The sequence below is a fragment of the Zingiber officinale genome, chromosome 8B (genome assembly GCF_018446385.1).
Source record: "Zingiber officinale cultivar Zhangliang chromosome 8B, Zo_v1.1, whole genome shotgun sequence".
In the NCBI taxonomy this organism is placed as follows: domain Eukaryota; kingdom Viridiplantae; phylum Streptophyta; class Magnoliopsida; order Zingiberales; family Zingiberaceae; genus Zingiber; species Zingiber officinale.
In genome coordinates this window covers 113,461,314-113,487,799 of record NC_056001.1, presented here as the reverse complement: position 1 = coordinate 113,487,799, position 26,486 = coordinate 113,461,314, and the positions used below count along the sequence as shown (strand labels likewise).

The 26,486-nt window shown below is 39.4% G+C and overlaps 1 protein-coding gene across 1 annotated transcript; it reads left to right on the top strand.

Annotated features, from left to right (window-relative positions):
• Window positions 1-12,498: 12,498 nt before the first annotated feature.
• On the top strand, window positions 12,499-13,283 carry LOC122016152 (auxin-responsive protein IAA4-like). The gene is made up of 3 exons (XM_042573372.1): window positions 12,499-12,672; window positions 12,764-13,033; window positions 13,123-13,283. Exons 1-3 carry the CDS (start codon window positions 12,536-12,538, stop codon window positions 13,184-13,186), a joined length of 471 nt encoding a protein of 156 aa, XP_042429306.1. The 5' UTR covers window positions 12,499-12,535; the 3' UTR covers window positions 13,187-13,283.
• The last annotated feature ends 13,203 nt before the right edge of the window (window positions 13,284-26,486 follow it).

The following is a 26,486-nucleotide window of genomic DNA, read 5'->3' as shown; positions in this document are numbered from 1 at the left end:
CGCTAGTCACGCCAACAGAGGATATCCGTCTGTCTTGTCAGGCGTGCGGCAGTAGAAAAAGAGATACGTGGCATGCGATTACCGGACAACATTTAATGAACTTAATTAAAAGGGATGGTCGTGTACTCGGCCATAATTGTCAAGGATTTACACGGGCTTCGAGAATTATGGATGATGTCAGTGACGACCGTGCTCGCTCAAAGAAGCGCATTTGGAGAATTCTCAAAGTATTGTTGCTGATCGTCCCGCTCTGCATGGAGAACGGGTTACCGGACCAATCGTCCATTTGCCGAGCGGCGTTGGTTGATGCGTCGATCAGATACTAGGGACCAAACACTCCGATCGGACGTAGAAATCGCCAAGGAAACCAGTTGTCCAGCCAGTCGGACCTGTAGCTTGCTTTGACTAGACTTGAGGGGGAGGCTTGTGATACGACGATAAGGGGGAGCCCACCTGTCACGGGTCAGTGGACACGGTGTCGATCAAAGTCAAGGCGGTTAACGTCGGGGCTTACGGAAAGAGCCTTGGTCAAAGGTGGTTGTCTGGTTATCCTAGTCGACAAAGGAGTGGCCGAGCGGATCACCTGGCCAGTCAGACGAATGGACGTCATGGACCGGTCGGACAAATGATCAAGCTTGTAGCCAATTGTTTCGGTCGGTAGGAAAACGAGCCGCTCAAACCACCCGTCCGACGCAAGGGATGATATTACACAGGAATGTATGAGAAAACAAAAGAGAACACTCCATCTATCATTAAATATGAAGAAGTCAAGATAAAGAAGAACACTCTATCTATCATTAATATATAGAAGTCAACATAAAAAAACATTCCTCTGACAATTAATATCATTAAATAAGGACAAATGAACGATCACAAAAAAAGTATAAAAGGGTACGTCAGGTATGAGAAAAGATAAGATTTACCTATTTCTTGATTACTCATTTTCTCTTCCTGATTCTAATTTGAGCGTCGGAGGGTCAATACCAAGAATACCTTCTCTGGTTTAATTTTGTTTTGCAGGATTGAGATCTTCATCCTGTCAGTAATCATCTCATTCTCAACTTTCTAACTTTTTTCATTCGGATATGATCAGAGCTGATTTGATTTGGATGTGTCTAAATTTATGAACAAAATTCATTATTATATCATCAATACGTTTTAGTTAAAATTCGTTGATTACCTTTAACTTATCATATTCGATTCAGATTAATATATTTTTAGACTCTCCCAAGTGTAATTATATCCCTGAATTTTGATTCCACGCTATATTTAATCCACAATAGGATTTAAAAATAATAATAATTTTCAAGAGAGAAATAGCTCTTACGAAAAAAAGATCCGCTACTAGTGTCAGTTCAATGGATATAATAAAAAATAAATATATATATGCTAGATATACGGTGAAATTATCATAAATCAATAGTTCTTAAATATTTACCGACCATTATATTAAAAATATCATTACGCTCATTATCTGTGCTATCCGATGCGACGAGAAACAGTTGTTTTAAAATCGTATAGTTGGTTTAGTTTTGGATATTTTAAGGTTACGTCTAGTTAGGTGTAATGTAATCGAGCTTATAATATAATGTAATAAAGATTACATTACTATGTTTGGTAATATAATGTATATAATCTTTGATTACAAGGATGATTACATTCTTTTGTTTGGTATCCATTATTTTTTATAAGGAATGTAATTCATATTATTATAAAATGATAAAAATATTCTGTGACTTTTATTGACGGCCGCCGCACCTCTGTCGGAGCTTGCGTCCGGTGACGGTCGGCCATCGACGGTCGGCGACGACGGTCGACGACCGGCGGCTACGGCGGCGGTGACTGACAACCGACGGCGGCGGCCAACGACCGTAGGCGACGACGGCCGATGGCGAGTGACCGACGGTCGACGACCGACGACCGGCGACGGCAATGGTCGACGACTGGCGACGACCGACGATCGGCGGTGGCGACTATCGACTGCGATAGAGGCGGCCGACGACCGGTCGCGACAGTGGACGAGTGACGACCGATGGGTGGTCGACTAACTAAGGGTATATTCGGCATTTATATTTTGATTAAACAGTGACCTCGTAATGCAATCGGATTACATAGTATTTACTTTGTAATTCAGATTATAAATTTTCACTATCTTTTATAATCGATATTATATTACATTACAGATTTAAAATTAAAATAAATAAAATAATCAACCTTATAATGTAATCTTGATTATATTACAAGACAGATTACATCTTACCAAACCAAACGTAGCATAAATATATTTTTAGTGTTTGAGTGAGTTAAAAAAAAAAAAATTGTGCTGATAGAGATATTTTTGAAAAGAGGTGTGTGATTTGATAAATAAATCTAAAAATATAATGCATGATTTAAATATTAATAAAAATTAAATTCGTGGGTCACTAATATTAGCCCATGGAAAAATTGGATCCTATCCTGACGTACAGTACGATAACGGTGCGAAAACTGTACGCAATCGTGCACAATAACTTTTTTTATGATTTTTTTTACAAAATTTCTGGTGACGTCAATAAGAATTTTTTTTTAAAAAATCTTAATAGTATACTTTAACTTTTAACTTTTAAAAACAAAATTTTAGTGATGTCCATCCTATGAAAATGAAAGAAGAGATGATACGTTGTGAAGAATGACTTTTTACTTTACATAGAGGTGCCCTTTTATCCTATCCATATGAAAACGAGTAAATAAAATATCAACATCTAGAAATTAAAAAAAAAATCCTTCATTAAAATTCTCCGATACTTAAGTTAATATAAATTTTGAACGGATAAATAAAGAACAGTATAAAACGTACGTGTGAGAGTAAGTTTCAGATGTTCAGAGAACAAAGAGGATCCCCTTTATATACCACCTCTCATGACCTCCGTAATCATGAGGTGACAAAGAATGTCAGAGATGGTTAGGTAAAAGAAAGTATGTAACCTATGCAATAATTGTCGTTTATACTTAAGTTATTGATAAGATGATTAAAGGAATATATTGTTATATGTAAGAAGGTTTCAGAAGAATATTCTCTAGCATTTAGTTGTTATTTTGACAGGTTGTTAGGATTCTATGCTCATATTGTCAGCTGAGTATATCCCTACCGGTCTATAAGGATGATTGTCTTTATGTTTGTCCTCGCATTAAACTGCTCAGTTATGTACTGCATAATATTAGCGATCCATTCAAAAAATAATATGATGTATTATGCGTACTTGAAATCTGTTCAAGAAGTCATATGATAAACTGTGTGCTGGAAACCAGTTTAGGAATTAATATGAAACTAAATGTCTTAGGTACGGGTGACCTTTTATCTGGTCGGATATATATAGAGAGATTTATAAAAATTGGAGAGACCGACTCTTATTTTAACTAGACTTATGACTAGTCGATTGTGAGATAGGCCGGATATTTTAAAGCTCCAGTCAACTATTGAATGACTGGACATACTATCTTCCCAGATCAAGAGTAAAGTATTAAATCTTTTATGTTCAACTGATTTAAGAGTCGGTTGATCCTCTTTCGAATGACTTGTGATCCGATTAGACTAGTCCTGATAATCTTAACCTAGGCGAATAATGAAATTAGATAGGGGATACTTTTTGTTTTTTTTTTTTTTTTTTTGACCGTCACGTCCTGATCCACTCGTTATATTTAATCTCAGATATAATCAGCAGTTTAAAAAAATATTAAAAAATTAAAAATTAAAAAGGAAAATAAATTAGTCGTACAGTATCTTACGGGCAATGTGCGTAAGGGTAGGATAACAACAAACATGCGGTGCCCAACGACCCTATCAAAATTGCGAGAGCGAAAGAGTCCAAACGACAGCACACGTGGACTTTGACGATGTGGGTTGGATATGCCGCGCCCATGATCTACTACATTTATTGCACATATTTTTTTTTTTTTAATTTTCTTAATGAAATAATATCCAAATCCACCTCCATTACGGGATTCGAACTCACATATTTTGAATTTTTAAATATAATTACAGTTGGAAAAGTCTAATGAAGACATTGGAATTAATACGGAGTTTGTGTTAAAATCATTTAAAATTCAAAAACTAATACTATGTTTTCTAAGCTGCGAAATTAAGATTTAAGAGCACAGTAAGACTTAAGAAGTTTCGCTTGGTCCATATTTGAGTTGATTTTTATGTATCAAAGATTATTAATAAGTTTTATTAAAATTTACTAATTATTTATCGTCATACAATATCTATATTTTAAAATATTGGATATAGTCAGAATAAGGAGAGCTCATGAATACATTAATAATAATATTATTAAGTGAATATAATATGTCTAATTCTAATAATAAATTTATGTCAAATTTATTTAAAGTTCTATAAATTTTAGAAATTTAAAATAATCAATGTAGAGTATGAAAGGTCGGAGGACATGATAAAATTCAAAAGACTCTAGGAGCACATTAGCTTTGATTTAGATTGATTTAGATATGTCAAAAGTTATCCATAAATTTTGATAACTTATTGACCAAGCCATCAATCAATTTTAACTAAAACTAACGAATGACTTTATATTTAGCTATTCCATTTAAATTAAGACTATTATATATTTTAAGATTTGCTTAAGTGTAAGTACGTGCCTCAATCTTGATTTCATCCCATATTTAATCTACCATGAGGTTAAAAAAGTGTTTTTTTTAAATCTTATAAAGCATTCATTTTTTTAAAAGGTTTTAAAATGTATTTGATATTACTTATAATGGGGGTCAATAAGTTAATAGTTAAGATAACGTGATGAACAAAAGTAAAAGAAGATAGTGGTCAAGGATGAGAAGTTTCTGTCTTGATGTAAAAAAAAAGGGGAAGTAACACTCAAGGTTAAACAATTCTTCGGGAGCATGATTCTCTCACCTCATAGGCATAATTTTTGATATACTCTCGGTCGGCTTCAGATCTTGAGGGTTTAGTCTTCTCATTTTCTTTTCGACATCGCCTCAATCTATACTCGGTTGGCTTCTTAGCTATTCAGGTCCTCAGGGTTCAGTCTCCTCATTTCTCCTAAGCACCGCCTCAGTCTACACTCAGTCGCCTTATTAGCTGGTCGAGTCCCTCGCGCTCAATCCCCTCATTTCTCCTAGGCATCGCTCCAGTCTATGCTCGGTTGGCTTTTTAGCTAGTCGGACCCCCAAGGCTCAGTCCTCTCATTTCTCCTAAGCACCACCATAGTCTACACCCAGTCGACTTATCAGCTAGTCGAGCTATTGTCGGGAGATAACATTATCAACAAATCACAAGAACTTGTCATAAAATAATGGTTATTCGTCATGAAATATTTTGATACTTTGCCACTTGTATAGCGCGAAACCTTCCTCTACCTAATGTGAATCCGCCATACTTCAATCATCACCTGACATGCCTTGACACTTGACATTCTATGATGCTTCATCATCACGGAGGTTATGAAAGGCAGCATAAAAAGATAGATTCTCTCTATTGGTCAGGTACGCACACACATACACATCTACTACAGTATTACTATTCATCTTCTCTGCACTTTCACTTTGTGCTGCTCTTAACTTGAGTGTTGGAGGGTCAACACCAGAAATCTCTTTCCCGATTCTCGCTCTAATGCCCTGTGGGATCTCTCTACATGTGTGCAGACTTATGGGTAATATCGGCGACCTTTCCCTCACCCCCACCCCGCTCCGTGGTAAGCTGGTAAAACCTGCAACACCCCTTGTAGATCCTAGATCCAGATCCTCTTTTTGTCAATGTCTATACCCTCATCACCGACTCCCCATTCGATGCAACTTCTGGACGGGATCCTACTTTAATAGTTGAGTGGATTAGAGATGCACATGTACATAGAAAGAGATACTCATATGTTAAGACCCTTGGCGGTCGGCTAGAAGGGGTGAATAGCCTCTGCACAAATTAAGCAAAAAATCTTTCTCGAACAAACAATTTAATTAAAATAACACTTGCATAAATATAGAATGAATAATAAACTAAAAGACAGACGCACACATATTTACTTGGTTACAACCGGGGAGGTTGTTAATCCAAGGCAGATGAAGTCGCACTATTTTCTCCTTCAAACGGAGAAATCTCTTTACAGCAATGAAAGAACAAAAAGACGAAGCTAAACAGAAACGGAAGTGTGTACAAGTGTTGCTTGGATATTTCTTGTTGTGGTTAGCTTCTGGGAGCAGGGCTGCTTATATAGCCCTGCTCGGGGCGTCTGGAAGAATTCCAAGTGCCTGGAAGAGTTCCAGACGTCTGGAATGAGATAAAATTCTATCCTCGACGCAACGTTCAAACACGACGTCGAAATGACTAAGAATCGGGTTCCGGACACCCGGAAGGGTTTCGAGCGCCAAGGACTAGTCCGGGCGCCCCGACCAAGTACGAGGGCCCCGGTCTGGTCCGGGCGCCCCGGTCTGGTCCGAGCGTCCTGGGGCTAAAAATCAGCCCTTTGCTGATTTTTGGTCCCAGCCTCCTACTCTGGTTCTGCTCGCGTCGGTTTGAGTCTTCCGCTTCAGCTCCGCTTGTATTGATCCGGGTCTTTCGCTCCGGCTCCGCTCGCTTGGGTGATTTCGGCCATCCGAAAATAGGGCATACTCGAACCCAACTTCTGGCCTTCTCCTCGAGCAAGCTTCCGCTCCGGCTTCTCGTTCCTTAGAATCGTCGCATTCTTCCTTCTTATCCGCTAGCGTACTCTGCCACAACTTTTCGTCCCTCGGACAGCTACGTCTTTTGCTCCTCGAGCAATCTTCTGCTCTATCTTCTCATCCTTCGAAAACACCGCACACTCCCTTCTCGTCCGCTGGTGTACGCTTCCGTAGCACCTCGTCCCTAAGACGCACTAAGCCCGTCGGCTCTCTCCCGTGCCGTGCTTCTCGCTAGTTGCGTCTTTTGCTCAACACCATGTGCTCCTAAGTTCCTACACACGTAAACATAGGATTAAATACAATATGACCTAATCTAACTTATTTTATCACATCAAAACTACCTTGGAATACTAACAATCTCCTTCTTTTTGATGTGAGCAACCCAAGTTAAGTTAGGGTAAACCAACATAAAGTAAAATTAATAAATTTTACAATAAATTATAAAAAATTAAGCTACCTTCCCCTAGACTTAATTTTCCATTCTCTCCCTTTGATCACATAAAAAATATGGTATCTTAAAAAAAATCTAAGGGTAACTTTTCAAAAATAAGAAAGTTTTTAGTTTTTAAAAAAAAACTTATCAAATTTTTTGAAAACTTTGAAAATAGTTTTGATATCACTTAAAAAAATTTACAATAATTTTAGAAATTTTAAGTTTTGTAAAAAAATTTCTAAATAAAAAAAATATTTGAGTAATTATTTAAAGCATTAATTATAATTAAATGTTAGGCAATTAAACATTTTATTTCATTAACTGACTTCCAGGCTGTGGCGAGACATTAAGCCTTCTTGATTATTGGAGTAACAACCACTTTCTAAACAAAACCTCTTAAGGAAATTAAACATTTAATCTACTCTCTGAAAGTCCTAAGTCTAATTAGATTTTAATTTAGACAAGATTTTGGAACCCAATATAGGTTCCAGCCTACTAGATTAATTAAAAATCTTTTGGGTATATATTTCTTTAAAATTTTCTTAATTTGTCCCTTGTGGTATTTAAAATACTAGTTCAAATTATTATATCTTTTATTATTTTGATTAAACGAACATGCACGATTTTTCAAGTATGTTATTTCTGTTTGCAAATTATCATTTTTCAATTTTATTTTGTCAAATTCTTCTAATGGACAAGATTTGGCTAGAATTAATTTTAACTCTTGGTTTTCTTTTTCTAACTTATAGCAATCTGTTGACAATAATTTAACAAATTTGAATAATTTATCGGGAGGCAGAAATTGTACCTAACTTACCTTGTCGATCCCATCATCCGTAGCTCTCCCTGAACTGCTGCTTTCATCCGATGTAGCTCCCCTTTCATTGATGCTCTCGATGCTTATTTCGGACGAGCTTGCTTCGTGTTTGTTTTCTTGATGGCTTGCCATTAATGCAAGTATGGAGAAAGCCTCAATCTTTGATTCGGACAACGTTTTCGTCCCACGTAGCCTTTAGCATCTTGTACTTGTTAGATTGGATAGACTTCTTGTTTTTGCCCTTGTCTTTATTCTTCAATTTAAGGCAGTTGTCTTTTACATGCCCTTCTTCATCACAATGGTAGCATATGATTTTTCTTCATTTTCTACCCTGTAGATTATTAGATTTTCCAGATTTAAGCAATTTTTTAAATCTCCTTACCATCATTGTTGTTTCGTCGTCATCGAGAGAGGATTCTGAATCTTGTTCATCCATCTTTTCCTTAAAGACAATGTTGTACTTTGGCTCCTTCTTTGAATCTGCACATCTTGTTTCATGGATTTCAAAAGTTAAAAATAACTCTTCTAAGGTAACAGATTCTAAATCTTTAGAGATATGGTAGACATCTAATAATGATGTCCATTTTATATTTCTAGGAAATGCATTAAGATCATACCTTAATGAATCTCTGTTGCTTACCTTTTCTCTGAGATTCAGAAGTCCGATGATGAGCTCCTTGATCCTCGAGTGAAGATGTGCTAAAGTTTCGTCTTCTTCTAATCGGAGGTTGCTATCTGGTTGCGAAGTAAGTCCCATCTCGCAAGTTTCACCTCCGAAGTTCCTTTGTGAAGTTCCAAGAATTTTTCCCAGAGCTCCTTGGTGGACTCGTAAGCTCCAATCCGGTTGACTTCTTGTGGTGGTAGAATGCTTAGCAGATGAAACTCTGCTTTGTCGTTTACCATTAAGTCAGTTTGTTCCTTCTTCGTCCATTGATACTTTTCCTTGCCCTCGGGTGCTTCCAAACCAAATTCCATTATTAATAATAAATAAAAATATTTTTTTTTTAAAATACCTCCGTTCTCTTTTTCCAGCTCGCGAACTCCCCCTCGAACTTTAGTGGGTAGATGCTTGGTCTGACCATCTCGTATCTTCGTTCGACGGTTAGTCCTCCTGAAGCAACCTGACTCTGATACCACTTGTTAGGAACCTTGGCGACCGACTAGGGGGGGTGAATAGCCCCTGCACAAATTAAGCAAAACAACATTTCTCGAACAAATAACTAAATTAAAATAACACTTGTATAAATATAGAATGAATACTAAACTAAAAGACAGAGACACACAAGTTTACTTGGTTATAACCGGGGAGGTTGTTAATCTAAGGCAGATGAAGTCATACTATTTTCTCCTTCAGGCGGAGAAGCCTCTTTACAGCAATGAAAGCACAGAAAGATGAAGTTAAACAGAAACGAAAGTGTGTACAAGTGTTGCTGAGATATTTTTTGTTGTGGTTATCTTCTGATAGCAAGGTTGCTTATATAGCCCTGCTCGGGGTGCCTGGAAGGGTTTCAGGCCCCTAGAATGTGATAGAATTCTATCCCCGATGTAACGTTCAAACACCACGTCGAAATGGCTAAGAATCGGGTACCGAGAGCCCGAAGTTCGGGCGCCCTGACCAGGTCCGGGCGCCCCGGTCTGGTTAGGGAGACCCGAGGCCAAAAATCAGCCCTTTGTTAATTTTTGGTCCCAGCCTCCTGCTTCGGTTCCGTTCACGTCGGTCCGGGTCTTCCGCTCCGATTCCGCTTGCATCGGTCCAGGTCTTCCGCTCCAGCTCTGCTCGCTTGGGTGATTTCGACCATCTGGAATAGGGCTCACCCGAACCCAACTTCCAGCCTTCTCCTTGAGCAAGCTTCCGCTCCGGCTTCTCGTCCCTCGGAGTCGCCGTGTGTTTCCTTCTCGTCTGCCACTGTACTCTTCTACAACCTTTCGTCCCTCGGATAGCTGCGTCTTTTGCTCCTCGAGCAATCTTCCGCTCCGGCTTCTCGTTCCTCGGAAACACCGCACGCTCCTTTCTAGCCCACCAGTGTACTCTTCTGCAGTATCTCGTCCTTGAAATGCACCGAGTCCATCGCCTCTCTCTCGTACCATTTTTCTCGCTAGTTGCGTCTTTTGCTCAACGTCCTGTGCTCTTAAATTCCTGCACACTTAGACACAGAGTTAAATATAATAGGACTTAACTTAATAGGACTTAACCTAATTTATTAGATCATATTAAAATTATCTTGAGGTACCAATATCTTATGATGATTTGAATATTAATAAATCTTAGATATGTGGTTTAGTAAAATGTGGGAGTAATATTGGCCTCCAATTGAAGTCCATAAAATATCGCGTATTTTAGGGGCTAAATTGAAATCACCCAATGACATAGACATGTGGCGCCCACCGACCATATCAAAATAGGCGAGAGAGGAAGAGTCCAAAGGACAGCACACGTGGACTTTGACAATATGAGTTGGATACGCCGTGCCCATAATCTATTACATTTATTGCACATATTTTTTTTTAATGAAATAATACCCAAATCGAGCTCCATTTCCGGATTCGAACCAACATCACAAGGCTGGACCCGCAATCCACCAAATACTAAACCGGCGTACCTAATTACCTAAACGCTTGCCGGGTCGGGTCTGCCGAGAACCCGACCGCTATGGCGTTACCCTCATGCGCGTGTTGTACATCTCCACGACAAGCTCCAGCTGTATCATTAACTCACATCATAAATTAATTAAGTTTCATTCGTTATTAATTATACACTTTGTTATGCTTCTTTTCATCGGCATTATTGGAGAATTTGATGTGATATTTCAAGATCTCAATTCGAGCAAGAGTACAAAATCATGGCCCGGTAAAAAATAAAAAAAATAATAAAATTTTGCACTAACATACTTGATATGGGATGTTAAGAGCTGATGAGTTGATGTGGAAGTTAAAATTAAAATGAGATGATAGTTAAAGTTAAAGTAAAATAATAATCAGAGTCTCATTTTTATCCGTGTTTAACTTCTCACTCGACGCTAGGCTATCAGTATAAGGACGATAGGCCTAAGAGTCGGTTAATTGTACTTGATAGATTCAGTGTTCCACTTGTGAACAATCGGTCAACACAAAGGCTTGCCGAAATTATGAACCACATTGCATATCTCTGTTATATATCCAGCCGGCTCAAAGGCTGGATGAGCGTATCTAAGCTTAGTGTTCGCTCTCAATATATGATCGAACGTCTCTAGAGTTGGGCGGATCAGACTTAATAGACCTATCTCTCCGTTCAGTACCAAGACATACAAACTAAACCAAAAGTCCCTGGAGTCAGGCGGACTTAATAGACTTATCTCTCTGTTCAGTGCCAAGACATACAGACTAAATCCAAATGCTCCCAAAGTCAATTGAGAGTATGAGGTTCAGTTTCCTACTTTTACAATATCACTCAGCTTACAGATTCAGTCCTACAGTGCAGTACAACGTTCAGTATAAATTTGACCATCACAAGGCCGGTCATAATTACGAGGCCGAGCGTCTTGTTATCCAATAATCAGTCTCTCATCATATGACCGGTCGATTTTAGAGCTGACTAGACTTGTGAGACTTGACTCCTCGTTACTTATCAAATCTTCATCATGAGCCTATGAGCGTATTGCCGACTAGGCTTATGAGATTCAACTCCACTTTTAAAGGTATATCGCTCCTATTTATAAGTTTGATCGAGTTTACGAGGCGTTGTTCACATTTCATATATGAATGTTCAAAGCAAATGTATAAAGTAATTCTCATTACAAATTCGGTAGGACATAGAGATGATCAGGCTTATACGGTCGGAATATATTCTAGGAGACAACATTATGAGAAAATCACAACAATATGTTAGAAAATAACAACTATTCGTCAAAGAATATTCTTTGATTACAACGTATACTTTGAATGGAACTTTTTTACGAATGTGACTATACAATTTCTATTATTATTGTGAAGACTACACAAGATTGTTCATATATGTATAACAGAAGATTCCTCAAAGGATAACTGTACAAATTTCAGACGGTATACCTTCCGTTATATGACATTTTCTGACATCGAATATTCCTTATCACTTCATTATTGCGGAGTTATGAGAGGTGATATAAAAATGAGGTTCTCTCTACTAGCGGGATATGTTTTACATATATTTTTATGCAACATCACTCTTTACTACACTCACTCAATTTTACTGCTCTTCTCCTCCATATTTCGCTTGACTACTATACGCATCGGAGAGTGTATACCAGAGATCCCTTCCCTGATTTTTTTACTTTAACGTTTTGTTGAATTTTTAGAGTATGCATAGAAAGGAGCCGAAAGAAGCGCCAGACGTCGTCATTTCTCCCTAGCAAAGTCTTCTCCAGATCAACAACGGTGTCATTTGTCCAGTACGCCATCTCTACCGCTTTTAGATAGGATTAATACGCTACTAAAATTTATCAAGATAATAAAATTCTTGAAGGGCGTCATGTAAAAATAGTGTAAATTGAAGGAGCAAGATAGAAGCGTTTCAATTTACCGCAAGCTGTGCTATAAATGGAGCGACCTTTCCCTTCCACCCCCAACTCCCCCTTTCTTCTCGATCTCGCTGCTAAACCAACGAAATGGAATCAGAGACGGACAACCTCAAGGCCACCGAGCTCAGGCTTGGCCTCCCCGGTAGCGGCGTCTCCGACGTCGCACCGCCAGCGTCTTCGAGGCCGTCCAAGCGCTCCCTCAACGACCACAGCCAAGCCCAGAAGTAAGTGCTAGCTTAGCTAACTAGTTCAATTTTGTCACCAGAAAATTAAACCAGATCGCCTTAATTCTCGGGTTTGAACTTAACGCCTCAGGGCGCAGCTGGTCGGCTGGCCGCCAGTTCGATCCTACCGGAAGAAGGCAATGAAGGCCGAGGCTGAGGCCGGGCTGCTCGTCAAGGTCAGCATGGACGGCGCTCCCTATTTGAGAAAGATCGACTTGACGGCGTTCAAGGGCTACAAGGAGCTGAGCAAGGCCTTGGAGGACATGTTCAAGGCCTTCGAGGTGCACAAAGGCTCAAACTACGCCATCACCTACGAAGACAAAGATGGCGACTTGATGCTCGCCGGAGATGTTCCTTGGGAGTAAGCCTCCTTCAGCCATATATATCAATCTAGTTTCATGTTTCTTAAATTAAAGATTTAACATCTTTAATTTATTTCCTTCTTCTCAGGATGTTCACATCTTCTTGCAAGAAGTTGAGGATCATAAGAGGAGGATCTGAGGCCACCAATTAGAAGTGATATATTGTGATTATATATATAATTTCAGTGCATGCAATTTGTACAAACAAGTTTTTGAGCAATATGATATATATTTCTCTTCCAAATGTAATTAAACAAGAGATCATAATTTAGCTAGCTTCTGGTTTCTTTGATGAATCTGAATTGCACCATATATGCATGGACCTTATCAAGAACAGTGGGTGTGAGGCTCCACAGGAGGGGGATCGGAGCACGGGTGACAAGGCTGTTTGTTTGCGAGTGAGGCATATATATGCAGTGCCATTCCTAATAATTGAGCCGTGAGATGAACTTTGTATGAAGCTTACTGCTTACCTGTTGTCGATATCGAGCTCAAATCCAAGGCCTCAATAATGATGGCCACCACCTTGTCTGCAACCTAACGACATGGAGCACTGCACAAGATAGGTCATAATGTCCTGTGTCTGCCTCAACTTGGATGGATAATAATTATAGAAGATAAGCTAGCTACACGCAATTAATTGCCTCCTCAACAATTAATATATATATAGGGAAACAATACCCAAGATATATGTGGTTTATCTAAGAGAAAGTAGAAAGAAATTAATGAAAAACTTACAATTAATCACGTAAGTTGGGTGCCATGGATTCTCAATATCAGTGCCGAACATGACTCGTATCTTAGAAGATTAGAAGGAAACAATTAATGTCTAATGTCTTCAGACTTTAGACATGTTGATGGACTAGAATACGAGGCTGAAGATGCAAATTTAGTAAACCAAATGATTCGGTCCGAGATCATGGGACGAGTGAACTCCTGAATGTATCCGTAGCCGAGATTTTTCAGTAAGTCGGACCTTTCCGATCAGGCCGGCTTTTGTCGAGTCAATCTATCTCTGATCGATTTTTGTCAGGTCAACTTCTATCGGATCAGTTTCTATCAGGTTGGCTTCTATTGGATCGACTTGATTTGTTGGGTCAGCTTATGGTGACAGAGTATTGTTGTCGGAACTCGAATGATGTTCTCCTGGCGAGAAAGGCCAAAAAGACTCAGAAAAAGATTAGATCGGCAGATTGAGCTTGAATTATGGCAGATTAAGCTTGATATGGATCGATGTTTCTCAGATTGACTTGGGTTGAACTCAGTCGGGAGCCAGTTGACTCGATCTGAGTTCAGGCTCGAGTCTGACACAGTATGCAATTTTCTCAGAACTGGAGAAAATTGCAACTTCAATGCTAAAACCAGAAAATACAAGCAAGCAACTTCAATGCTAAAAGTGTCTTACAAAATTGCAGTAAATAAATTTTTGAGTTGAAAGTTATCAAGTATATATAGAAGAAATAATGTCAGGAATTGTGTGTCTCAAAATCCAACGACACATGAAGTGTATTAGATAATGATCCGATTGAAATAAGGGGATGGGCTGACTCTTCCATGTATCCACAGTCGAACTCTTTCTGCAGGTCAGTTCAGCAGGTTGGGCACACGCCGAATTGGCTTCAATAGACTTTTGTAATTAAGTCCGCTTCTATCGGTCGATCTCTGTCAAGTCGGCTCCTACTGGGTCGACTTCTATTGAGTTGGCTTCTATCGGATCTGACTGTTGCTGTGCCTACACTACTAGAAAAATTATTTTAAACCAGGAATATTAACGATGGTATTAAATATCATTGTTATTGGTGGAACAATGATTGAATTTAGAATCCGTCATTGATCTATACACATTAACGATGATATTTTGTCTCATTATAGATGATTTGTCATCAACAATCATATTTTTTATTTCGATCATTAATGTCATACTTTAACGACAGGATTTCCGCTCGTCATTATTACAAGTCTTCAATGACAGATTTTCTTTTTCTCATCGTTCTTACTTTTCTAATTTTTTCTTAACGACATTAATTTTAAAATGTAATTATAAATACACATTTATTAAATCTAATTATTTTTTTAAAAAAATAGTATCAAATTAAACCATATTTTATAAATATCATTATATTATATAATGTATAAACATATTAATCAATCAAATTATTTCTTTTATAAACTAAATTTTCCCTTCCCACCGCCATCCTTTCCTTCCCTCCCCGCAGCACCAAACTTATTCCCTCTCTACAACCCCGCCTTCTTTCTTTCCTCTTCACAGCAATAAGATTTCTCCGCAAGCGGCCGGTTGGTGAACGACCACACGCGAGGGTTCCGATGCCTCACCGGCAGTGGGGGTTCTTCCGCTCTTTTTCCTTTTCTTATGTTTTAATTGAAGTTGAGTATTGGATGACTAACGAAGTGGTATTTTGCTTGTCCTTGGTCAAGCTATAGAAAGATGCCAATTTTAGCTTCTTGTGCATTTTTTCATTTTGATCTAGGTTTTTTTTTAATCATATCAGTGTCACTCAGGAGGATTTGGAGCTTATTAGGATGTATGTTGTGGATGGATTAGGAATGTAAATGTAATTTTGACTACCTCCAAGAAGATTGATCATCTTTCTTAAAAGCTTTCTAGATCATTGTTCCCTTTTGATGTTGTTTGGTCAATGTACCAAACCATAGAACCTGTTACTTTCCAATGAATTGTTTGCAAGCTCTTTGATCAATTGTTATATTATACTTAATTTGTATATTGATATCGAAGCTTCATTTCTCATTTATTTATACCTCTTATTGATGCTTCAGAACTGCAACTTGTCAATGAGAATATAAAAGCCATGCAACTGTTAATACAATAGTTCTACCCCCAAATAAAGTATTTTTTTATACTTTTGTTTTTTTAATAGTGTTCTGCACATATTCATAATGGATGCAACAAAAAAAAAGTTTTTTTTTTTTCTGAAAATGTAATTTTTATTCTATAGCATCATTGTTAATCGCTTGTATTTTATTGTAGCTCCAAACTATTACTCATTAATCTATTTATATTGTATTCTGAGCAGCTCTTTTAATCAACAAGGTTTGATCATTCATTATTCATTATTCATTATTTTTGGGAATCAAAGGTTCACAATTGTCAATACTTTTTGTTCAATTAAAGGTTCGATTAATTTGTAACAGATCCTCCTATCAATTTTGGAGCACTATTTTATAACTATCAAGTTTAATTATCTTGCAAAAGGAACACAACTAATATCTAGTGATCAAAATGGTAACATTAGAGTATGGGATCTCGTTGCAAATTCATGCAGTTGTGAGTTAGTAAGTACATTTGTTTTATTATGGGATAATGTTGCAAATTCATGTAGTTTTATTATTCAAATGTTCATTTGAAATGCTGTTATTTAGTAACAAATTAAAATGGACATGACCCAAATTCACTCACCCATATTACAAAGGTTGATACAGCTGTAAGGTCTTTAATTGTAATGTGGGATGGAAGCATGTTGCTGTTGTAAATAATCATAGAAATGTTATGTCTGGGGCTTACTAAAAGGAACTCAAGTATTAAATTTTGTTTGTTTCAATAGTTGATATCATTTAATTTACCAATCTGAGATTTCTTTTGTAGACAATGACATATTTTGAACCACTACATAAATTACAAGCACACCAAAATTTTGTGATCCCAATCAGTAACTACTAGTTGTCATTACTCTGCTATTAACTATCAAATAAATCCATGGTGGTTGTTTATTATTACTTTGATTGGATTTGACAATATTATTCTCATTGAAATAGTTGTCTCAGTTACCAATAATCAATTTAAGCACCATTTCTTAGAGATTCATGATTTTCAATCTTGACATGTGATGTGCTATATTACTTTTAGGTATCTTGCTGCTACTGCCTCTGATCACACCGTAAAAATATGGAATGTAGATAGTTTTATCTTGGGGAAGACTTTAACAGGCATGCAAACCTTTATCTCCTGTAGTGGATCTCTAGTATACAATGCTACCAACAATTTATTTTAAACTGAGATTTTTATTGAATTGGTTGATAATCCTTACAGGGACATTCGTTTGTCAAGGGTCGAGCGAATATTGTATTTCCTTGTTCTTTTTAGGATCCAAATTCTTTTAGAATTGGATATAGTCGGGGTCGAGATCCTCCACGATGCGATAGTGGACTCTCTTTCGTACAAGGGTCGAGTGAGTACCATATCTTGTTGTTCTTTTCAAGGCCCAAACTCCCTCAGGCTTGGACGTAGTCGGGGTCGAGATCCTCCAGGATGCGGCAGCAGACTCCCCTTCATACAAGGGTTGAGCGAGTACCGTATTACCTTGTCCTTTTTAGGCCCAAACTTCTAGGACTCAGACATACTCGGGGTTGAGATCCTCCAGGATGTGGTAGCGAACTCCCCTTATCGCCTTATCCATTTTAGGGCCCAAACTCCCTCAGACTCGGACATAGTCAGGGTCGAGATCTTCTATGCTATGATAGCAGACTCCCCTTCGTACAAGAGTCGGGCTAGTAGCACATCGCCTTGTCATTTTTAGGCCTAAACTCCCTGGACACGGACATAGTCAAGGTCGAGTTCCTCCAGGCTATGGTAACGGATTCCCTTTGTATAAGGGTCGAGCGAATACCATATTATCTTGTCATTTTCAAGGCTTAAACTCTCTCGGACTCGAACATAGTCAGGGTCGAAATCTTCTAGGCTAGGGTAGTGGACTCTCCGGTTCCAGAAATGATGTGAAGATCCTGCTTAAGATGGTGTGGTTGTTAAAGTTGAGATAGGAAAGCAATCCCCATTTGGTTCTGATGATTACCCAACTTTCGAGTCTTGTTCAGATGACTCTAGAGTAAAATACTTAGATGAGGTCAACCTGAACGAATATTAAGTTCCCTGGGAACACCCGGTCGGGTAAAGGCTGGGCGGGCTGAGAGGTGCTTAATCTTATATATAGCTCTTGATACACGTTTGGCTGGGTAAGGGCCGAATGAGCATAAGGTTCTCTGTGAACATCTGGTCAGGTAAAGTTCGGATGGACCCAAAGATATTTAATCTTATATGTAGCTTTTGATACACATTCGACCGGGTAAAGGCCGAACGAGCATAAGGTTCCCTATAAACACCCGGTCGGGCAAAGTCTAGACGGACCCAGAGATATTTAATCTCATATATTGTTCTTGATACACGTTCGGCCAAGTAAAGGTCGAACGAGCATAAGATTCTCTATGAACACCCGGTCGGACAAAGTTCGGACGGACCCAGAGATATTTAATCTTATATATAGCTCTTGATACATGTTCGACCAATTAAAGGTCAAATGAGCATAAGGTTATATGAGAAAACCCAGTCAAGCAAAGCCCAGACGGATCCCAAGATACTTAATCTTATATATAGCTCTTGATATACGTTTGGTTGGGTAAAGGCTGAATGGACATAAGACTCTCTATGAACACCCAGTCAGGCAAACCCTAGACGAACCCAGAGATATTTAATCTTATATATAACTCTTGATATACGTTTGGCCGGGTAAGGCCGAACAAGCATAAGGTTCTCGGTAAACACTCGATCGAACAAAGGTCATGCGGGCTTAATAATATTTCATCTCATAAAACTCTTTATACATACACTATTGTTCGGATGAGGATAGATTGAACATATGACTCTCTGTATATGCCTGGCCTTGAAAAGGTCGAATGGGTTTAAAGTGTAAGGAACTAGGGTGTTAAACACGTGAAAGCATAGCGAAAAATATCTAGTTTCTTTCATAAGATCCATGTGAAAGGAAACCATATACTAAGTACTAAGTTTCTACATGACAAAGGAGTTATACCTTTGTTGCGTGCCCTTCGCAATCTCGACAGCAACGTTTCTTTAGATGCGGATCTTAGCGCGATCAAGTGGTCGTGCCTCTATGATATCCACACGAACAAGCCTTGTTTATCACTCAAGCTCACAAAAGTGGAGAATGAAACAACCAAAGGTTGTGCTAGCAACCCTTCTTGAAAGTTTCGGCCAAGTGAAGAGAGGAAGAGCAAGAACACCAAAAACTCATCATGAAAATGAATCCAAAAACCTTTTTTTTATAGATTCATGAAATTGCCTCATGCCTTAATGTCCATTTCTTTAATTGACATTAATATTTGTCTTCATCCAATGAATCCAATGCATGAGCAATTCAAATTGTTCACTCTTTATCCAATGCATCCAATACATGAGTAATTCAAGTTGTACACTCCTCTTTCTTTATGAAATCACATAATGAGTCCAACTCATTAATTATCAATCCAATTGACTCAATGAGTCTAATTTGAATTGGACTTAATCCAATAGTTGGATTTAATTGAGTCTAACTCAATAAGTCTAATTTGAATTAGACTTAATCTAATGATCCATTATATGAATTCATCTCCATTGATTTGTTCTTTGTGTGTGACCCAATAGGTTCTCGTAACGTTGGCAATGTATCCAAATCAATATTTAGATACATAAGCAATGAGTGAGATCTAGCAAGACATCATTGCTACTCAAGTGATGAGAATATCGAGATCCGACTTAACCTTTCCGTAGCTAATATCTAGTATGACTTGGTCCTTCTATCCTTGATATCTAGATTGATCAATGAGGCATAGATCGTGTCATCCGCTTATCAATCTTTATGTTTCTTGATATCTAAGTAGACACACTCAATAAATAAGTTCAATATCGCATATTGACTCATTTACGTATGGTCATGCATTCTTTGTGTCCTACTAATCAAGGCGCTCACAGATATCACTTCCATTATATGGAAGGGATAGATCTTATCTACATCACTCACATCTCTCTGTATAACTTATTGCATACTCAGTGATTGACTTTATGGTCCACCTTGTTACGGGTAATGTTTGTTGATACCAAAGTATACAACTCCTTATATAGGGAACCGTAGTGACTTCAGGTTTAATGACTATTCATACCAATAGTCACATGAAAATATTTATGACACTCATATAACGATCCATGAAATATTCTCATGGCGGGTCATTCAGTATATATTCTCTAATATATACTCATGTGTCAACCTGATATCTCATATCCATGACTTGTGAGATTAAGTCATCCATTGACCTATATGTTAGTCTCAATGCATTAATATTGTCCTTGCATATTAATGCTTGACTATGAATAGTTAAGAGTAGTATTCTATGTATATTTATAATATCTCACTATTAATTCAACTAATTGATATGTTGTAGATTAGAACCTCCTACTCTAGGACATTATTATACTTATTCATTCGGCACTGAATTAAAGTAAATATAATAATCAAATTTTCCTTTATTAATAATGAAATATGATACAAAAGGAGCCCTTTACAATCATCTCATAATTGGTACTAGTGCTAATACTAACATAAAGTACTTGAAAATATAGTATTCCTAAAATATAGCTCTAACATACGTGCTTTATTATATGACTCCTCTGTAGGACCGTTGGGCCGGCTAGAAGGGGGGGTTGAATAGCCCTGAATAAAACACAACCCTTTCTCGAACAATTACGCTAACACTTGAAAAATAGATTAAGCATAAAATAAAGCATAAAAACGAGGCACCGGATTTGACTTGGTTACAACCGGGGAGGTTGTTAATCCAAGGAAGATGGTTGCACTAAAAACTCCTTCAGGCGGAGAAGCCTCGTTTACAGCAGTGTAGGCACACAAAGAGAGAAGCTAATCAAAGCAATGGAAACACACAAGTGTTGTTACAATTTCTGAACTGATGAAAAGCTTCTGGACCAAGGCTATATTTATAGCCTTGGTCGGGGCGCCTGGAAGTGTTCCGGGCGCCCTGGGGGGGATAAAGTTTTATCCTCCAACGTTCAAATCGCGTAAATCGCGATCTTGGTCAAAATCAGGGTCCGGGCGCCCCGGAGCAAAAAGTCAACTACGGTTGACTTTTTGTCCGGGACCACTTCTCCGTTAAGTCCCCGTCTCGGTCCGGGTCTTCTGCTCCGGATCCGCTTGATTGGGTGATCTCTGGCATCCGGAATAGGGCTCACCCGAACCCATCTTCCGGTCTTCTCTAGCGTGCTTCCCTCCGGCTTCTCGTCCCTCGGAATTGCCGCGTGTCCTTCTCGTCCACTAGGGTACTCATCCGCAGACTTCGTCCCTCGATCGCACCCCGTGCCGACCTTCGCGCTAGCTGCGTCTCTTGCTCCCCGAGCAATCTTCCGCTCCGGCTTTCGTACCTCGGAACCATCGCGCGCATTTCCTTCTCGTCCGCCGGTGTACTCTTCCGCAGCGCCTCGTCCCTCGGACGCACCGCGTGCCGTCCTTCTCGCTAGCTACGTCTTCCGCTCGAGTACCTGTGCTCCTAAGCTCCTGCACACTTAGACACAAGGTTAAATACAACACAGGACCTAACTTAACTTGTTGATTACACCAAAACAACCTTAGGGTTCCAACAATCTCCCCCTTTTTGGTGTGATCAACCCAAGTTAAGCTAGGGTCAACAATAGATATGAAATTAATTGCAATAATATGCAACATGATAGAAAAAATTAAAATTTCAAATTTTAATTTGCAATTTTTTCTACCTCCCCCTAGACTTATATTTTCCCTTCTCCCCCTTTGATCACAATAAAAATGGGGTTCCATGAAAAATAATCTAAGGGTTAAAAAAAATATTTCTATAAATTTCTAAGTTTTTAAGAAATTTAGAAAGTTTTTCTAAGTAATTTAAGCTGAGATTTCTTGTTTAAAAAGATTCTTAACAAAAAAAAATGATTTTTGAGAATAAAGAGATTCTAAGTAAGTAAATTTCTAATTTGAAATAAAATGTTTTGAATAACCTTTTTCAAGCACTAATTAATTCTTGTATTAATGCTTCATTAGTAAGTTAATTAAACATTTATTTCAATATTTTGGCTTCCAGGTTGTGGCGAGGCACTAGACCTTCTTGGTTATTGGAACAACAACCACTTTCTTAGACAAAGCCTAATAAAGAAATTCTTTGTTTAATTTTCTTACTTAAAGCGCAAAATTTAATTTTAAAATTAATTTAAGCATGATTTAGGAACCCAATATAGGTTCCAACCTACTGGATTAACTAAAAAGTTTTTAGGAACATATTTTCTTGAAATGTTCCTAATTTGTCCAGGGTGATATTTAAAGTACCAATTTAAATTATTAAATCTTCTAACATTGGTTTTAGATGAACATGCATGGTTTTTCAAGTTATCTACTTGAATTTTCAAATCATCATTTTCAAGTTTCAATTTTTCATTTGCTAGTTTTAATTTATCTAATTCTTCTAAGGGACAAGACTTAGCTAGAATTACTTTTAAATTTTTATTTTCACTTTCTAATTTGCAGCAATCTTTTGTTAAAAGTTTAACGAACTTAAACATTTTATCGGGAGGAAGAGATCGTACATGACTTACCTTGTCGATCTCGTTGTCCATTTCTCCCCCTGAGCTGCTGCTTTCTTCCGACGTGTCTCCCCCTTCATCGATGCTCTCGATGCTCATTTCGGAAGAGCTTGAATCGTAGTCGTCGTCTTGATGACTCGCCATCAGTGCGAGTCCGAAGAATGCTCCGACTTCCGATTCGGACGACGTATCGTCCCACGTCGCCTTCAGGGCCTTTCGTTTTTGGATAGGCTTCTTACCCTTTTCCTTGTCTTTGTTCTTCAGTTTGGGGCAGTTGTCCTTGACATGCCCTTCTTCGTCGCAATGGTAGCAGCGGATCGTTCTTTTCTTTCTACCCTGTGGATGGTTAGTTTTTCTAGAATTATATAACTTCTTAAATAGTCTTACCATCATTACCATTTCCTCGTCGTCGAGAGAAGATTCCGATTTAGGTTCGTCTCTCGAAGCTTTGAGGGCGACGTTGTTCTTTGGCTCTCTCATTCCTGCACATCTTGACTCATGCACTTCAAATGTTGAGAAAAATTCTTCTAATGAAATTTTTTCTAAGTCCTTCGAAATGTAAAAGGCATCTACTAATGATGCCCATTTTGAATTTCTAGGGAAGGAATTTAAAGCGTACCTTAGCGAATCTCGGTTACTTACCTCTTCTCCGAGATTCGAAAGTCCGGTGATGAGCTCCTGTATCCTCGAGTGTAGATGTGCAATTGTTTCACCTTCTTCAAGACGGAGGTTGGTGAGTTGGTTGCGAAGTAAGTCCCGTCTCGCAAGCTTGGCTTCGGATGTTCCTTCGTGTAATTCAAGGAACTTCTCCCAAAGCTCCTTTGCCGAATTGTAGGTGCCGACACGGTTGACTTCTTGTGGAGGAAGTACGGTTAGCAGATGGAATTCTGCTTTCTTGTTTGCCACGTACTCGACCTGCTCTTTCTTTGTCCATTGACTTTTTGTTTTGCCCTCGGGAGCTTCAAAACCGAGTTCCATTATTAATAATAAATCAAAATCGGTACCGAAAAATACCTCCATGTGCTTCTTCCAGCTTGCAAAGTCCCCCTCGAATTTTGGCGGGTGGATGTTAGATCCGGCCATCTCGTTGCTTCGTTCGGCGGTTAGTCCTCCTGAAGCGTCTCGGCTCTGATACCACTTGTAGGACCGTTGGGCCGGCTAGAAGGGGGGGTTAAATAGCCCTGAATAAAACACAACCCTTTCTCGAACAATTACGCTAACACTTGGAAAATAGATTAAGCATAAAATAAAGCATAAAAACGAGGCACCGGATTTGACTTGGTTACAACCGGGGAGGTTGTTAATCCAAGGAAGATGGTTGCACTAAAAACTCCTTCAGGCGGAGAAGCCTCGTTTACAGCAGTGTATGCACACAAAGAGAGAAGCTAATCAAAGCAATGGAAGCACACAAGTGTTGTTACAATTTCTGAACTGATGAAAAGCTTCTGGACCAAGGCTATATTTATAGCCTTGGTCGGGGCGCCTGGAAGTGTTCCGGGCGCCCTGGGGGGGATAAAGTTTTATCCTCTAACGTTCAAATCGCGTAAATAGCAATCTTGGTCAAAATCAGGGTCCGGGCGCCCGGAAGCATTCCGGGCGCCCCGGAGCAAAAAGTCAACTATGGTTGACTTTTTGTCCGGGACCACTTCTCCGTTAAGTCCCCGTCTCGGTCCGGGTCTTCTGCTCTGAATCCGCTTGATTGGGTGATCTCTGACATCCGGAATAGGGCTCACCCGAACCCATCTTCCGATCTTCTTGAGCGTGCTTCCCTCCGGCTTCTCGTCCCTCGGAATTGCCGCGTGTCCCTTCTCGTCCACCAGGGTACTCATCCGCAGACTTCGTCCCTCGATCGCACCCCGTGCCGACCTTCGCGCTAGCTGCGTCTCTTGCTCCCCGAGCAATCTTCCGCTCCGGCTTTCGTACCTCGGAACCATCGCGCGCATTTCCTTCTCGTCCGCCGGTGTACTCTTCCGCAGCGCCTCGTCCCTCGGACGCACCGCGTGCCGTCCTTCTCGCTAGCTACGTCTTCCGCTCGAGTACCTGTGCTCCTAAGCTCCTGCACACTTAGACACAAGGTTAAATACAACGCAGGACCTAACTTAACTTGTTGATTATACCAAAACAACCTTGGGGTATTATATTAATTTTTGAACAAGTTTTTACAGTATTTAATGTATGATCAAGCAGTTAATACAATAACAAATAATGCGGCCGACCTTGTGGAGCGGTTAAGATGCATTCCATAGGCAAATATCAGATAATATTTTGACAGCCTACCATAATTATCGGGAAATATTCCCTTGAAATCTCCTTTAAAAACTATTGGTTTCCCATTGATGAGTTAGTTATAACAGTGTTCTCCTCTAACAACCTCAGTAATGATGTGAAGCATAAACGATAAAAGAGGTACATCTTGTAGGGCCGGGTAAGCCGACTGGAGAGGGTTGAATTGCCTGAAACACTAAAACAAAATACCTTTCTCATCTTTCAACTTAGATTAGCAGCAATAGCATAAAAATAAACAATATGAAATTAAAAGAAAGAGACATGGAATTTACTTGGTTATAACCGGGGTGGTTGTTAATCCAAGGCATATGAAAGCTCACTAAGAATCTCTTTCGACGAAGGCGGAGAAGCCTCTTACACACACTAACAACTCCGACTATTGCTAGGAAATGACTACTCAAGTTTGTTACTTCTTTCTTAGGTCCAGGGGGTCCTTTTATAGCCCTTGGAAAAACTTATCCATAGGCTGAAGGCGCCTTTCATAGGGCTAGAAGGTGCTTCGAGCGAGGCGCCGGTGGATAAAGTTTTATGCACTGCAATGGCTCGAACCAGCCTGTTCGAAGGTGCCTTCCATGATGAGTTGAAGGCGCCTTCCATGCGTAAGGAAGGTGCCTTTCATGAAGGCTTGAAGGCGACTTCCAAGCACAGTGAAGGCGCCTTCCAGTAGAAGGCTTCAGCTTCTTTTTCTCTTCCTCTCGCTCTTTCGCTTGGGTGATTTTGGCTAACCGAAATAAGGCTTACCCAAACTCAATTTTGGCCTTCTCCTCGAGCAGCCTTCCTCCCTGGTTTCTTGTCTCTTGGACAGCCGCGCGCGTCCTTCTCGTCCACCGACGAAACACCTTATTCATCAGCCTCTGGTAGGTGACATCGACATTCTTTAATCTGAATGACATGACATTGTAGCAATAAGTTATGTCGACTGTAATGAAGCTGGCCTTCTCTTGATCCTCTCGATCCAGCGGCACTTGATGATATCTTTGGTACACGTCGAGCATGCAGATCATCTCGTAGTCCGCCGTGGAATTCACCATCTGGTCTATCCTGGGCAACAGATAGAAGTCCTTCGGACATGCCTTATTCAGATCACGGAAGTCGATGCAGACCCGCCACTTATTGCCTGACTTAGAGACCAGCATGATATTGGCAAGCCAGCTCGAGAATTGAATTTCACAGATGTGATCGGCCTCCAGTAATTTTTCTATCTCTACCTGGATGATTTGATTCTGCTTCACACTAAAGTCCCTCTTCCTTTGCCTCATCGGCCGAGCGTCCGGTCGGACATGAAGCTAGTGCTGAGCCACGCTCGACAAGATGCCTGGGAGCTTGTGCATTGACTAGGCGAATACATCATGGTTTTGCCTAAGGCAGGTGACCAGCTCTGCCTTCTTCTCACTTTCTAGGTCAGCGGCGACAAACGTAGTTTCCTCTTACCGGCTGGGGTGGATCTAAACCTTCTCATTTTCTTCATAGACCAGTGTAGGAGGATCTTCCATTATAGCATTTACCTCCAAGCGTGGGCTCTTCCGCGCGACCCTTGCTTCGAATTTGACCATCTCGACATAGCATCGCCGAACGGCCAATTGATTGCTTTTGACTTTGCCCATCTCGTTGTCAACTAGAAGCTTGATTTTCTGATAGAAGGTGGACATCACCACTCGGAACTCATTGAGGGCCGGTCGACCCAATATGATGTTGTAGGCGAATGACACGTCCACCAATATAAAGTTCGTAGTCCTGGTCCTCTTGAG